The 15,128-nt window shown below is 47.4% G+C and overlaps 2 protein-coding genes across 3 annotated transcripts in view; both read left to right on the top strand.

Annotated features, from left to right (window-relative positions):
- Positions 1 to 9,952, top strand: part of LOC132462385 (ephrin type-B receptor 2-like) — a 31,511-nt gene extending 21,559 nt beyond the window's left edge. The window contains exons 11-18 of the mRNA XM_060057894.1: positions 616 to 863; positions 1,559 to 1,774; positions 2,865 to 3,014; positions 3,755 to 3,948; positions 5,183 to 5,338; positions 5,877 to 5,986; positions 6,049 to 6,085; positions 6,169 to 9,952. Coding sequence (XP_059913877.1) covers positions 616 to 863; positions 1,559 to 1,774; positions 2,865 to 3,014; positions 3,755 to 3,948; positions 5,183 to 5,338; positions 5,877 to 5,985 — 1,073 coding nt within the window. The 3' untranslated portion in view covers position 5,986; positions 6,049 to 6,085; positions 6,169 to 9,952. The remainder of the gene's footprint in view (positions 1 to 615; positions 864 to 1,558; positions 1,775 to 2,864; positions 3,015 to 3,754; positions 3,949 to 5,182; positions 5,339 to 5,876; positions 5,987 to 6,048; positions 6,086 to 6,168) is intronic.
- A 518-nt stretch (positions 9,953 to 10,470) lies between these two features.
- Positions 10,471 to 14,359, top strand: LOC132462855 (leucine-rich repeat-containing protein 38-like). Of its 2 annotated transcripts, none has more exons than XM_060058621.1 (3): positions 10,471 to 11,114; positions 11,290 to 11,371; positions 11,749 to 14,359. In XM_060058621.1, exon 3 carries the CDS (start codon positions 12,165 to 12,167, stop codon positions 12,921 to 12,923), a length of 759 nt encoding a protein of 252 aa, XP_059914604.1. In that variant the 5' UTR covers positions 10,471 to 11,114; positions 11,290 to 11,371; positions 11,749 to 12,164; the 3' UTR covers positions 12,924 to 14,359. The 2 variants fall into 2 exon arrangements, with proteins under 2 accessions (XP_059914604.1, XP_059914613.1); XM_060058630.1 differs by having other exon boundaries at positions 11,290 to 11,391.
- The last annotated feature ends 769 nt before the right edge of the window (positions 14,360 to 15,128 follow it).

The following is a 15,128-nucleotide window of genomic DNA, read 5'->3' as shown; positions in this document are numbered from 1 at the left end:
ATGATGCATTCTGATGATGTATAAGCCCTATAGAGTAAAGATAGTATAGTATAGTTGATGTCGTATTAGTCATACTGATGCTTATTTGTTTGAATGTTCCTCGCAACACAGTCGTTATGGGTTCACCTACTTGGGTAACAAACTGTTTCTGATCACCTCCTCTCTCCTCTCCTCCCCTCCTCCTCTCCTCTCCTCCTCTCCTCCTCTCCTCTCCTCCTCTCCTCCCCTCCTCCTCTCCTCTCCTCTCCTCCTCTCCTCTCCTCATCTCCTCTCCTCCTCTCCTCTCCTCATCTCCTCTCCTCCTCCCCTCCTCCCCTCCTCTCCTGCCCTCCTCCTCCTCTCCTTCTCTCCTCTTATCCTCTCCTCCCCTCCTCCTCTCCTCCTCTCTTCTCCTCCCCTCCTCTCCTCTCCTCCTCTCCTCTCTTCCTCTCCCCCTCCTCCTCTCCTCCTCTCCTCTCCTCTCCTCCTCCCCTCCTCTCCTCCTCCCCTCCTCCTCTCCTCTCATTCTCCTCCTCTCCTACTCCCCTCCTCCTCTCCTCTCCTTCTCCTCCTCTTATCCTCTCCTCCTCTCCTCTCCTCCTTTCCTCTCCTCCCCTCCTCCTCTCCTCTCCTCAGGAGAGTTCGGGGAGGTGTGCAGTGGTAACCTTCGTCTTCCGGGTAAGAGGGAGATCCTGGTCGCCATCAAGACGCTGAAGGCGGGCTACACGGAGCGCCAGAGGCGGGACTTCCTGTCCGAGGCGTCCATCATGGGCCAGTTCGACCACCCCAACATCATCCGGCTGGAGGGCGTGGTCACCAAGAGCAACCCCGTCATGATCCTCACCGAGTTCATGGAGAACGGATCGCTGGACTCCTTCCTGAGGGTGAGGACCCCACGCATGCATAGACGCATGCACGCACGCACGCACACACGCACGCACGCACGCACACACGCACGCACGCATGCACACACACACACACACACGCATGCACACACGCATGCACGGACACGCACGCATGCTCGCACGCACGCTCGCACACGCACGCACGCACGCACGCACGCACGCACGCACGCACGCACGCACGCACACACACACAGGGTTAGCCTGCAGGAGGGTCTTTGGTCCCCTTTTGGCACATTAAGGCCCTTCTAACGGGTGGCCACTGGGCCACATTGAGTGCTGACATTCTTAAAACTGGCATAAACGTAAAGTGCTTAGATTGTATGAAAGACACATTCTCTGCACTGCTTTGCAAAGGCTTACATCACCTTTTTTTTTCGCCATGATGTCATGGCTAGGTCTGCTTTTTCTGTTTGAACATAATGTGTTTCGCTTATTAAAAGAAAAGCCCAAGAAAACTCAAACCTCTAGTTGATTTTTACTGTTCAACTGTTAACTCATAACAGTTGTTTACGACCATTGTCAGTTAAATTATGATTTGATTGGCTGAACCAAACCACGTAACCAATGAGTTCAAGACCAACATATCCTTCTCTATGATTCGATTGGCTGACCAAAACCGCCTAACCAATGACTTCCTCCCCAACCTCTCCTTGTCTCCTGCTGATTGGCTGTAGCAAAACGACGGGCAGTTCACGGTGATCCAGCTGGTGGGCATGCTGCGAGGCATCGCGGCGGGGATGAAGTACCTGTGTGACATGAACTACGTCCACCGCGACCTGGCCGCCCGCAACATCCTGGTCAACAGCAACCTGGTCAGCAAGGTGTCGGACTTCGGCCTGTCGCGCTTCCTGGAGGACGACGCGTCCGACCCCACCTACACCAGCGCCCTGGTGAGTCCGCCGCCGCCGCCGCCGCCGCCGCCACACCACTCTCGGCTGCATCTAGGTGTTTTTAGGATCACGAGGATGGAGTCACAGAGAATATTGGGATTAATGTTCACCGAAAGTTGTGGGATTTAGGGTTAGGGTTAAGTGTCACGATGGAACTTTTCTTTTCTTGAAATAAACGGTTGATTTGTAGCATACCTATGTTGGAAACGTCTGTTTTATGATATCAATCATAACACAGACGAGTTTTAGAATAGTAAAACAAAGTAAAAAAAAGACGTAAAAAGCATTTTGATCGATAGCAATGTTCAAATAATGCATGTTATTTAGGATGATAATGTATTGTAGTCAAACTGTAAACCTTGTAAATAACCCGTAGAGATTGAAAGTAACTTGCAACTAAATGCATTGTATTCTTTTAGTTCATGTGAAATATAAGAATCAAACTGTGCTTTTGTAAATACCCCATCAACATTTAAAGTAGTCTGACGTTTGCTAATTTTTTACCCCTTTTTTTCTGTTGTCAAAGTGTGAATAACTACATTTTTTGAAGAAAATTGAATTAATGTTATAACGTCAGCGTTTTCCCATTACTTTTTTTTTATTTAAGTTTATTTGTAGATCACCCAGTATCATTAATGTATATAAACTACAAACTGCAGTATCTTGGTCGGAAACTTCAAAAACACTTTCTCCAAGACAGTGCTGTTCGCCGAATAAGTCCTCAGATTTTACACTTCCAGCTAGGCCCAGAAATGACCAGGTATATCCTATTTCCCCCTGCATATCATGTAAACACAAGATTAGACCAGATACGCTGAACCCAGGAAGTCTAGTTGAGGTGTTTGCCAGATTTAACCGTCTGGAAGTTCACCCATCAATACTATCCTCTGAACACCATTATTTATTAATTCATTTTATGAATATTGATCGCTTTATTCCTATTTACAGATCTTTTCCCTACATATTATTATTTTATTATTATTATTTATGTTTTTTATGCATACATATATAATTATTATTATTTTAATTCACATTCATCTCTGTGCTGATTGGTTGATTCATCTCTCTGCTGATTGGTTGATGTCCCCAGGGGGGGAAGATCCCGATCCGATGGACGGCCCCCGAGGCGATCCAGTACCGGAAGTTCACGTCGTCCAGCGACGCGTGGAGCTACGGCATCGTCATGTGGGAGGTGATGTCGTACGGCGAGAGGCCGTACTGGGACATGAGCAACCAGGACGTGAGTCACCAGCCCTCTGATTGGCTCCCCGTTAGAACGGCCGTCGGTACGGTTAGAGAGTCAGCGAGGAGGGAGACTGCACAGAGAGAGCAGGTTGTAAAAAAGACCAGATTCCGAGCTGGTTTAATAGGTGACTCATTTTAGCTTCCGGTCTTAACCAGCCACGATGACATTTGGTTGTGGTGGAGTATTAATTCAACATTTTGTGGACCCATAATTACATGAGTATATTATGTAATTATAACCCTATCCAGACATTATGGTAATGTTTTGCATATTTCTTTGAAAACAAAGGGTGAAGGTTATAAACTGTGAGCAAATTAAATAGCTGTGTGATACTGTAATCACAGACCGTACACCAAACCCCTTGTAAACTAACCAATCACAGACTGTGCACCAAACCCTTTGTAAACTAACCAATCACAGACTGTGCACCAAACCCTTTGTAAACTAACCAATCACAGACTGTGCACCAAAACCCTTTTTAAACGAACCAATCACAGACTGTGAACCACACCCCTTTGTAAACTAACCAGTCACAGACTGTAATCTAACCAGTCACAGACTGTGCCCCCCACGCCTTAGTAGACCACCCATCACAGACTGTGCCCCCCACCCCTTAGTAGACCACCCATCACAGACTGTGCCCCCCACCCCTTAGTAGACCACCCATCACAGACTGTGCCCCCCACCCCTTAGTAGACCACCCATCACAGACTGTGCCCCCCACCCCTGTGCAGGTGATCAACGCCATCGAGCAGGACTACCGCCTGCCCCCCCCTATGGACTGCCCCAGCGCCCTGCACCAGCTGATGCTGGACTGCTGGCAGAAGGACCGCAACAACCGGCCCAAGTTCAGCCAGACCGTCAGCACCCTGGACAAGATGATCCGCAACCCCGCCAGCCTCAAGGCCATGACCCCCCTCTCGTCAAGGTACCGGGGGCCGAGGGGGCGGGGGGCGGAGGGCGGAGGGGCCGGGGGGGCGGGGGGCCGAGGGGCCGAGGGGGAGATGGATGAGTGGATGGATGGTTGATTGTGGATGGATGGATGGATGAGTGGATGAGTGGATGGATGAGTGGATGGATGAGTGGATGAGTGGATGGATGGATGAGTGGATGGATGAGTGGATGAGTGGATGGATGGATGGATGGATGGATGGATGGATGGAGGGGTGGATAATAATAATTGATTCAATGTATACAGCGCTTTTCCAGCCACTCAAAGACGCTTTACAGTGAAGGGGGGGACCTCACTCACCACCACCAGTGTGTAGCACCTTCATGGGTGATGCACGGCAGCCAATCTGCACCAGAACGCTAGCCACACACCAGCGGGAATTAATGAGTCAGCCAATCATACTGGAGGATGATTAGGGGGCCGGATTGAATGAGCCTGCTTGGGCAGTTTTAGCCAGGACACCGGGGAAGCCCCTACTCTTTGCGATAAGTGCCCTGGGGTCTTTAATGACCTCAGTGAGTCAGGACCTCGGTTTGACGTCTCCTCCGAAGGACGGATGACTTTAGTCATCCCCGAATTTGGTTGTGTGAGCATTGAGACCAAATATCAATGTAAAAGATGAGTTATAATACAAATATGAAAAAGTAGCAGTATAATAAAAAGGAAGATTATTACAGTATTTGAATTTACAGTATTATATGTACAATACTGATATAATACATGTATTAAAGTACAGCGCAGTGCTAATATACTGAGATCTACCCGCTGAGAGAAAGTATAGAGGAGCTTTTGAATTCAGATGGTCCAACTCTGAGTGTGAATGATTGTTCTAAGTCTTTTTTTTTAAGTGTGAGCTCATTTTGATTTAATTAATCAAGATTAGAATTGGATGAATGCGATCATAAGATCATAAAATACAAAACAATCTTTATTCCATTTCGATCCAGAGTTAAATTATTCATGTATTCATTATTCTGTTAACTAAAGTAAAACTGCTTTTATTCAAGGTAACTATTTATATCCGATAGTAAATGTCCTTCAGTTGACCCACTAGCTTCAATCATTCATTTTTCCCCCAAATCCCGACTCTACACCAAACCACACTCTATGGAGTCTCCTGCTCTCTCCACACGTCCACGGTCCAACCCGGGGTCATTCCTGCTTAACGATTCAATATCCTGTTCCTGTCTCCTGTCTCCCGGGTGCCCAGTGTTCACCTGGCGCTGCTGGACCGCAGCCCTCCCGACTTCTCCTCCTTCACCACGGTGGACGAGTGGCTCGATGCCATCAAGATGAGCCAGTACAAGGAGTACTTCACCAACGAGGGCTTCAACAGCTTCAGCGTGGTGTCCCAGATGACCATGGAGTGAGTCCGCCCTCCCTTTGTCTTTTGGTTGGAGACCGAAACGTCAGATAGTATTCTCTCGTTTGGCTTCCTTTCATGAAAACAATTTGACTTTGAGCCATTGCTGTAGTAAGCTGTTATTGGAAGCTTAAGAGACTAGCTATTTATGTATATCCATTAATACCGTTTTACATTTACAGTACATTTAGGGTATTTAGCAGACGCTTTTATCAAAAGTGACTTAAAATGAGTACATTTGAAAGAGAAAGAGAAACAACATATCGCTGTTGGTATGCATATTTCATGTAGTATGATGACATACAACTATTGCTATCTATTACTATTTCATGTTAATACTTTTATGTTTTCGTTTTTTTGTAACTTTATATTAATTTGACCCTTGGCTTATATCCAGTTGATTGTTGTCCAGAAAGACCCTTTGTTAATACTGAGCCTTTTAACCGTAGAACCCTTAGACTTGGTCATACTGCGGTCGTACCGTCATCACATTGCCCCCCCCCCTGAAAGCCTAAAGTCTAAAGACCCTCCTTCCCAACAGTGACATCCTCAGAGTGGGGGTGACGCTAGCCGGCCACCAGAAGAAGATCTTCAACAGTGTCCAGTCCATGAGGGCCCAGATGAACCAGATCACCTCTGTGGAGGTCTGACCTCCTCCTCTCTGGAGGTCTGACCGCCTCCCTGGAGGTCAGACCCTCCCCTGGAGGTTTGACCTCCTCCTCCCTGGAGGTCTGACCCCCTCCCCTGGAGGTTTGACCTCCTCCTCCCTGGAGGTCTGACCTCCTCCCCTGAGGTCTGACCTCCTCTCTGGAGGTCTGACCGCCTCCCTGGAGGTCTGACCGCCGCGGCCCCCCAAGCCCAGCCGGACCCCCTGTCCTCGGAGGAACCACGCCGGTCGCTCTGATGCCAGACCTCCGAAAACACATACATATATAACACAAACACACATTTACACACATACACATATACACGCACACATAAACACACATACACGAATAAGCATGCACATGCATAAACACACATACACATATACACATGCATATGGGCAAGGCACGCACACACACACACACACACACACACACACACACACACACACACACACACACACACACACACACACACACACACACACACACACACACTCTCTTCCCAGAAAAACCTAGAAACCACCAAAGTTTGGATTCTTCTTTAACTCTTTTCCCAACTCTTCCAACTCTTTGTTTTCAGCTTCCAACGACCTATCTTCCAGTATTTAGTTTTTATACATGACGGTCTGGGCCTCAACCAAAGCTCATCGCTCACTACCCATAGTTGTTTGTTTTTTATTAATTTATTAACAAAAGTTACTTCACGTTTTCCTTGTTCTACACTAAAAGGGAATAAAAGCCAATCATGGCGTTGGTGTTACGTGTGTTGGTGGTGGAAAACAGTTGGACGGTTATCTGGAATCATTTAGTCTACTGATCGGTGAAATGTGGTATTATCTGCTCAGAGTTACAGCTCTACTGTACCGTTTGAGCCCCCGGATCCTATTTTGTAATTATGTTGATATGTAGAAGCGATTCCCTCTTCTGATAGACGGGGTCTTAGCAGAGTGTGTTCTATCGCTTAGTTTTTACCTTGACAAATGTGAAGAATGAAATCATAACAGTGGGCATTTTTTTCTGTAAATGTCAGGGTGTAAAATGTGTGCCAAAGTCATATTTGAGGGAAAAGCTGAATGATATTTTTCCAATCCACTGCCAAGTCTCTGTTTCACTCCACCTTAAGAGCCACCTTAAATATGCAGCATCGTGTCCTCCTTTATTGCCCATTATAGCTATTCATGGCTGATTTGAGGGGTTCAAAGCGGCCCGTTCATGCCCCTCACTGTCCTGCTTCCCCTTAACGTTGCTCCGAGACGTGATTGCCTTTATCGAGGAAGGACAGAGAGCCACTGATGTCTTAGCTGGTGAAAGAAGGAACGGAAGGATTTGGTGTAAAATGCATGAAATCGTCGGGTGAGTAGGAACCCAACTGTGAACCCATTCTGACGAGGTCTTTGTGTTCTCAAATTCACACTTTCTATATTTTTAACTGACTGACCACACCGTCACTCGTAAGAGAAAACGTTTTCTACTTCTAGTTTACCTTTAGATACACTCCCACCACCTTATAAAGAAAAACTAACACTGTAAGGGTGGATGTCATTCGACAAATATTATGTTGTTCTGGTCTGGTGTTCCCAATGCACTGAAGTTATAAAAATGACACTGGGTTATGCTTTCAACCACAGCAATCAGACGTGTTGATGATAAAATAAAATAAACATGTGAAATTACTAAGAAGATTTGACAAAAAATAGGATTGCACCACTCAACATATCCAACACCTTCAATCGTTTGTTGTTCGTACCACCAACTAACCAATAGTCTAACAAGGTAGGAGTCAGACACCTTTTTATTCTGATTTGTTGAATCAGAAATAATTGGTTATTTGTGACACTCTTCTGTATATTTTGTTAAATAGGATTATACAAAGCCCTGGTTTTTACAGTGTGGCTTTTACTTTTGGAACACTTCTTCCAGTCCATTTTTATCGAGTCGTCTCTTTCTCATGGAACATGTCTTGTGTGTGAAGCCAGCGGACATTTTTAATTGCACAAATGAACAAAACCCGTAATGTCCCCAAATTAGCCCCACAACCGATTCAGAAGGTCCTTGCTGAAACACTGCACTTTAATAAGAAATCCAATTTGTTTTTGATTTGTTTTGTTTTCTGTGTGACTTTTAATACTATCTGTGGTTTGTTGTACTACTGTATGTATATTTGACAATACAAAGGGACTGTAGGATGTGTGTGTAGTATACACTGTACATAGATGAAGGGATTAGCTGTACAAAATGTCTGACTTTGGCATGGGGCTTTCATGTTGTACTAATAGCACAATTCATGTGCGAGCCTAGCCAGAGTCAACCCCCATCCATGATACTGTACGCCAAATGGTGCGTTTTAAACCCTGAAAGGGTACTAACATCTTCTTCCGTTTTTTATTATCATTAAATACGTTATCATATCATAATGTCAATGTAATGCAATTTTGCAATTACAATGTATTCATGATTTAGCCATTGAGGCCCACCTTTCATGTCTATAAGCCCTTATTTGAATATGACCAATGACGTCGAAATGCCCCAATCAAAACCTTAAAGATAATTTCATATCCAATCTATTTTTCCTCCCCCAATTGGATTGTACTGAATGTAAAAGACACCGAGAGATAAAATAGTAGTCGCTGGTAACAGTGGATATCATTTATGAATTCTTGAATTGTAAGAGCCATGATCAGGGGTCCAGATGTGTAGTAATATGTGAAAGTGCAAGAAACTTCCCCAGTTTCAGAAATTGTATTTTATCCCTCTATACTTTCTTAAAATTAACTGCTACATCATCATTATGATCACCCACTAATGTATTCCGACCAGAAAAGTGGGGCTACTCGAATACTATTTTTAATCCCATTCTCCCAACATCAAATAAGATTATGTCAATTTGTCCCTAAATAAAATGTCATACGTAGAAGTAAACATGCCAGTCATATTTACGTACGCGTCAGTCTCCCCTAACGCCTCTATTCTCTTGGGGTGAAATGTCCTTATGGCTGGATGACACATGGAATATTTACACCCAGATCACTCTCTCACGCTACGTGACGCTATAACGTAGCGCCCCTCCGGCCCCCACTCCCAGGAGCAGTACACTGTGTTCGTTCCATTGTACATACAGAACCCCACAGTATGGTCTTTTATAACTTATTGATGTGTAAACAAAGGTCAATCGATGTATGCTATCACTCTCGTACACACACAGACGCACACACACACACACACACACACACACACATTCACACACAGACACACGCAGACACATACGCACATACTCATATACACACGCACACACACACACAGATACACATTCATACAGATACGCATACGCACAAACAGACACACACACACACACAGACACACACACACACACACACACACACACACACACACACACACACACACACACACACACACACACACACACACACACACACACACACACACACACACACACACACACACAAATTCATACCCACTCTCACACACACAGACACACACCCCTGTCTGATGTCAGTCTATCTGCACTCCTTTCCCAACACCCTTAGTCTTGTACCCTGGTGGGGCTATGGTGGATTACGTCCTGTATGCTATATCTCCCCCTCGATAATACAGACATTTGGACCATTCCAATCCTAGAACACGTGGATTATAAACGGGACGGGTCGATTTGGTAGGCGCTAAAGTGTCACGCACACATCAAAAACTAAAAATAAGTAAAAAATGAAAACACTCATCTTCTTTTTTCTCAATCCTTACCACTGTGATCTTATACGATATTGTATGTTTGAGGATTTTTTTTAATGTGTATAGAACGCCATGTATATTTGACTGTATCCCTTTGAATTATAATTATTTGTAATACTTGTATTTGTCTATTTTTAAAAAGAAAACAAGAAATGACAAGAGAAAACACACAAAAAAAACATTTTGTAGCAATTGTCTTCAATAAAAAAGTAATGATGGCATTTAATAGCTGTGGCTTTTTCTTGAATAGTATGTATCACATTCGTACAAGCAATGTTTGACACAATTTATGGATGTTATTATTTATATAAAATTTTGCAAAAACTGTTTGTCAACGAGTTGAATTATCCAAGCCGGGTGTTCCCTGCAGTTCAAACGCTGAACAGCAGAGGGCAGTATAACCTACCGTCCGCCACGCACTGCAGAGACAGCGACGGAGAAAACAATATAAATAGAATGGAAAATAATATTCAATGAAACTTATGAAGTGTTAGAGCCGCCAGTCTTAAACGTACACACGTAGCCTACGTACTCATAAAACACCAAAAATACCATGCAATTGCATAAAGGGCTTGATCTAAATAACAAAATTCTGGGTGTTTACTGTAACATCTTACATGATGATCCTCCCGGTGACAGGATAGACCTAAATAAAAAATAAATCAATTTTAATTTAGGTCTATCCTTTTCAGTGATTATTTTGACCGCTCCCAGTTTTCAGTGATTTTTTGGGACTGTTCACATGGAGCGCAGCGGTGTCGTGATCAGCTTGTTGCAGAACGCCAACACGTGGATTAAAAGGTGCGTAGCTGTGCGCGCGCCGCGGAGCCTCAGCGGCTTCTCCTCGCGGCGATGAAGACGCTCACAGGGCATTTCCCGCGCGCAACAGTGCGCTATTAGCCTATACTGTCTCATCACACACACACACACACACACACACACACACACACACACACACACACACACACACACACACACACACACACACACACGCACTCAAACACGCAACCACATACACGCACGCAGGCGCACACACACACACACACACACACACACACACACACACACACACACACACACACACACACACACACACACACACACACACACACACACACACACACACATACACACCCGCCTTACGGTCGGTACGGTACGGTCCATGTGTCGTCATGGTAACAGCCCTCGGATGGAACACCCCCTCTGACCCCGATTCCTCGTGCGCCGTCCGGTGAGGAGTCGTGCATCACACGCGACAAACCGAAGACGGAGATAGAAAGGAGGAAGAGGCGCAACGAAGGAGGATTTTTTTCTATTTCAGAGCACTGGGAAGGACTGAGGAATCCATATTCTTAAAATGCTGCTGGCCGTGTATCATCACATCATACGTGAGTCCCGAGAGGCAAATAACCCCAAATAATTGTACCAAACCTTTTGAATATTGAAGGCTGTTATTATTGTGGTCATTGTTATTGTTATTGGCGTGTGATTCCTACTCCTCCGTCTCAGCTAGAAGAGGAGAGTAGGCTACGTGCTGAATCATTTTTTCTCTACTTTGGTCAGGCTGGAGGTCTGCGCTTCGCCTGATCTGCTCCCCCAGATCTTGGGGCTGATGAGAGCGTCTGCAGAAGACCCTCCCTGCAAAGTCGGTACACACGCGCGCACGTGAGCACATACACAACCGTCCGCCAATTGAAATTCACAATCACATGCACGCAAGCACACACACGCATGAAAGCAAAAACACACGCACACAACGCACGCACACACACACACACACACACACACACACACACACACACACACACACACACACACACACACACACACACACACACACACTCAAACACAAACACGTACACACACTCCCCAGCCGCCCCCCACATGACAGTCGTTAGTGGTGGTTTGTGTTTACATGTTAATCCTCTCTCTCTAACTCTGGTCCTCTCTCTCTCTCTCTCTCTCTCTCTCTCTCTCTCTCTCTCTCTCTCTCTCTCTCTCTCTCTCATTCCTCATATCCAGTCAGAGCTTGCGGGGCTGATCCATCCAGACCGATCGGTGCTGCTGTGATCTGCAGGAACGCCACATCATCTTCGTCATCCTCGTCCTCCAGTCACGCGCATATCTCTCCCTCGCCGCTGTCTGACGGCCGCCGTTTCGCGGCTGTGGTGTAAACAGGAAGTGATGTTGGCACTGGGAGACTAAGAGAGAGCGAGAGGCTAAAGAGAGAGAGCGAGCGAGAGAGTCTTCAGAGGCAAGCTTCGCGTTTCCTTCCCTCCCTCCTCTTCCTCTGAACTCGACGCCCTCCCTGGAAGCCATCCATGTTCAGATGACCCCCTCGCCAGCCCCCCAGGCGTAGACACCCCCCTCCTCCTCCTCCCCCCCCCCCCCCCCTTTCCCTCCCTCCACCTCTGGCCTCTCCCCCCTCCCCCCCAACAATGTACCCATGCATCACCCGGCTGCAGACCATCCTCGCCCTGCTGTACTCCACCATGCTGTCCCGGGGCCACACGTGCCCCTCTAGGTGCCTCTGCCCGGACCACCACACCGTGGACTGCTCCGGCCGCGCCCTCACCCACCTCCCGGGCCCCTTCCCCCTCAACGTGCGCCGCCTGCTGCTGGCCAACAACTGGATCTCCTGGATCCCGTCGGACTTCCTGCTGCTCTACAGCGACCTGGTGTACCTGGACCTGAGGAACAACTCGCTGTCCCAGTTGGAGCCCGGCACGCTCAGCACCCCCTTCTCCAGGCTGGTCTTCCTGGACCTGGGCAGCAACAACCTGACGGAGATCCCCTCGGGGTCGTTCGGGGAGTCCCGGAGCCTGATCAAGCTGCGCCTGGGGGACAACCCCTACCTGAGCGCGGTGGGGCCGCACGCCTTCCAGGGCCTCAGCTCCCTGCGGGAGCTGGGCCTGGAGCGGAACGGGCTGTCGGACCTGGACGTGGGCGCCCTGGAGCCCCTGGCCTCCCTGCGGACGCTGCGGCTGGAGGGGAACCCCTGGGAGTGCAGCTGCCGCTTCGCCAAGCTGTTTGCGTGGCTCACGGAGCACCGCGACAAGCTGCCCACGGGTGAGGATAATAAGCGGCTTACGCCCCGTGCCATGCATGCGCCTCTAAAGCCCTGGCGGGCGGGACAGGAAATCGGCCACACGCCGCTGGTAATCCGGGCCGGGGCGACCGTCGGCGATTTCGGGTGATTCCGCTGTTGTCGGCGGCCGCCCCTTGGACGCCACACACACACACACACACACACACACACACACACACACACACACACACACACACACACACACACACACACACACACACACACACACACACACACACACACACACACACACACACACACACACACACACACACACACACGCACGGTCCATCAGGACAACACTGAGCCAAGAGGAAACGTTTTTTAGATTACATTTTAAGAGCCGCATGTCCAACGCCGCGGACACATTCTGTTATTGTTTGTTGTTATCCGACCACAGCTCCTGTTTAATCCCGGTGCCAACATCATTTGTTAGACATGGCTCGGTTTCGCTTTCTAACGTAACGGTGGGTTGAGTTCTCCCCGTTGGTTTTAAAACCCACACCTGCATGTCTCCACACGGCACGTCGCCAGGGACCCTAGCCGGTAGCGGTTGCCTTGACAGTCCCCTCTTCAAGATAATGGGAACTGGGAAGCTACCTCATTTCCCCGGTGTGGTTTCATGTTTGGCTGCGAATCCTCTCTGGGGGCTTTTTCCCGTTTAGTCCCATCGTTCAATTAGCGTTCCCATGGCCATGGGGACTGATAGAATTGTGAATAGTCAATTACATCCTCATTGGCCAGATAAGCGCATGCTAATCGAAATGTACACTGAATGCATCGGCCGACAAGAGAGACAAAAAGACACTCTCCCTTCCAGTGCTACGTGTTGCCTGAAGAGATAGACGCCACACACACACACACACACACACACACACACACACACACACACACACACACACACACACACACACACACACACACACACACACACACACACACACACACACACACACACACACACACCACCTCTGCCTGTGCTTCTACTGTTGTGACACATCCTCATCTTAACCTTTCTCTTTGTGTCTACCTCCTATTTGAGTGGCTGTGCGGGATGTTTTGGCAACACGATATATAAGCTTATAATTACGATGAGTGCATATTAGGTTATTATGGTCACACATACTTGTGCACGTGTGCATGCTTTTGTGTGAGTCTCTGTCTTTGTATTGTGTTTATGATGTCGTGATGTCTCTTTGTGTGTGTGTGTGTGTGTGTGTGTGTGTGTGTGTGTGTGTGTGTGTGTGTGTTTGTGTCTGTCTCTTCTCTCCATGGGGCTGGGTGCCGAGGCAAGGAGGACAGTCATGTGACCGCCGTGTCACCCAGCGATGAGGTCATCGAGGCTATTTCCATACGAAAAACCCTTTCTGCTCTTAAATGTACCGGCTTACGCCTGCATGCTTACGTGCACACACACACACACACACACACACACACACACACACACACACACACACACACACACACACACACACACACACACACACACACACACACACACACACACACACACACATACACACACACATACACACACACACCAAACACACACGCACACGCACACACATGCGTACTAGACCAAAACACTAGCACAGAGACATTGTTGACAATGATATCTGAATGCTAGTGCCTACAGCCTAGGCAGGGTAAAATGGCTTCTTCATGATGGTCTGTTTTTTCTAAATGGTCAAATTATTTGTAGGGGTTAATTGTGCGTGTGTGTGTGTGTGTGTGTGTGTGTGTGTGTGTGTGTGTGTGTGTGTGTGTCTGTGTGTGTGTGTGTGTGTGTGTTGAGACATGTCCATCTATCCAACTATCTTTCTACATATCCATCTAGATATCTATCCATCTCTCTGACCGTAATATCACTCCCTGTTACAATTTCCTCCCCGCCCAAAACTAATCGTAGCTCTCCCGGATTATTAATCATGCTATTCAAATAACCGGCGCCCCCCTGAGTCATTTATCACAACTCCACCCTCCGCACCCCGCGGGTTCTCAGGAAAATCACCCGTGTTACAGTTCCCCGCCCGGCCCCCCCGCTAACCATTCCCGCTACGCCCATCAGGACTCTGTTACAAAGACCCTCTGGCCAACATGAACGCCTGTAATAACTCCTTTGTTCCGCCATCGATATGACCAACAAAACACACGGGACACCTGCAATGAAACCACATAACACGCTCACCGGTGTTTTCTTCCCCTTCAAGTTGTTAAAGTCGTCTATCTACCTATCCATCCCTCTCTCTCTCTTTCGCTCTCTCCATCTCTCTCGCCATCTCTATCTCTCCATCTCTCTCTCCAATTCTCTCTC

Source organism: Gadus macrocephalus, chromosome 1 (genome assembly GCF_031168955.1).
Source record: "Gadus macrocephalus chromosome 1, ASM3116895v1".
In the NCBI taxonomy this organism is placed as follows: Eukaryota; Metazoa; Chordata; class Actinopteri; order Gadiformes; family Gadidae; genus Gadus; species Gadus macrocephalus.
The sequence above is the reverse complement of the archived record's forward strand: the minus strand, read 5'-3'. Positions and strand labels throughout refer to the sequence as shown.

What these genes read in the sequence shown, in the direction of transcription:
- LOC132462855 (XM_060058621.1), top strand. Translation starts at nt 12,165, where the DNA reads ATGTACCCATGCATCACCCGGCTGCAGACCATCCTCGCCCTGCTGTAC.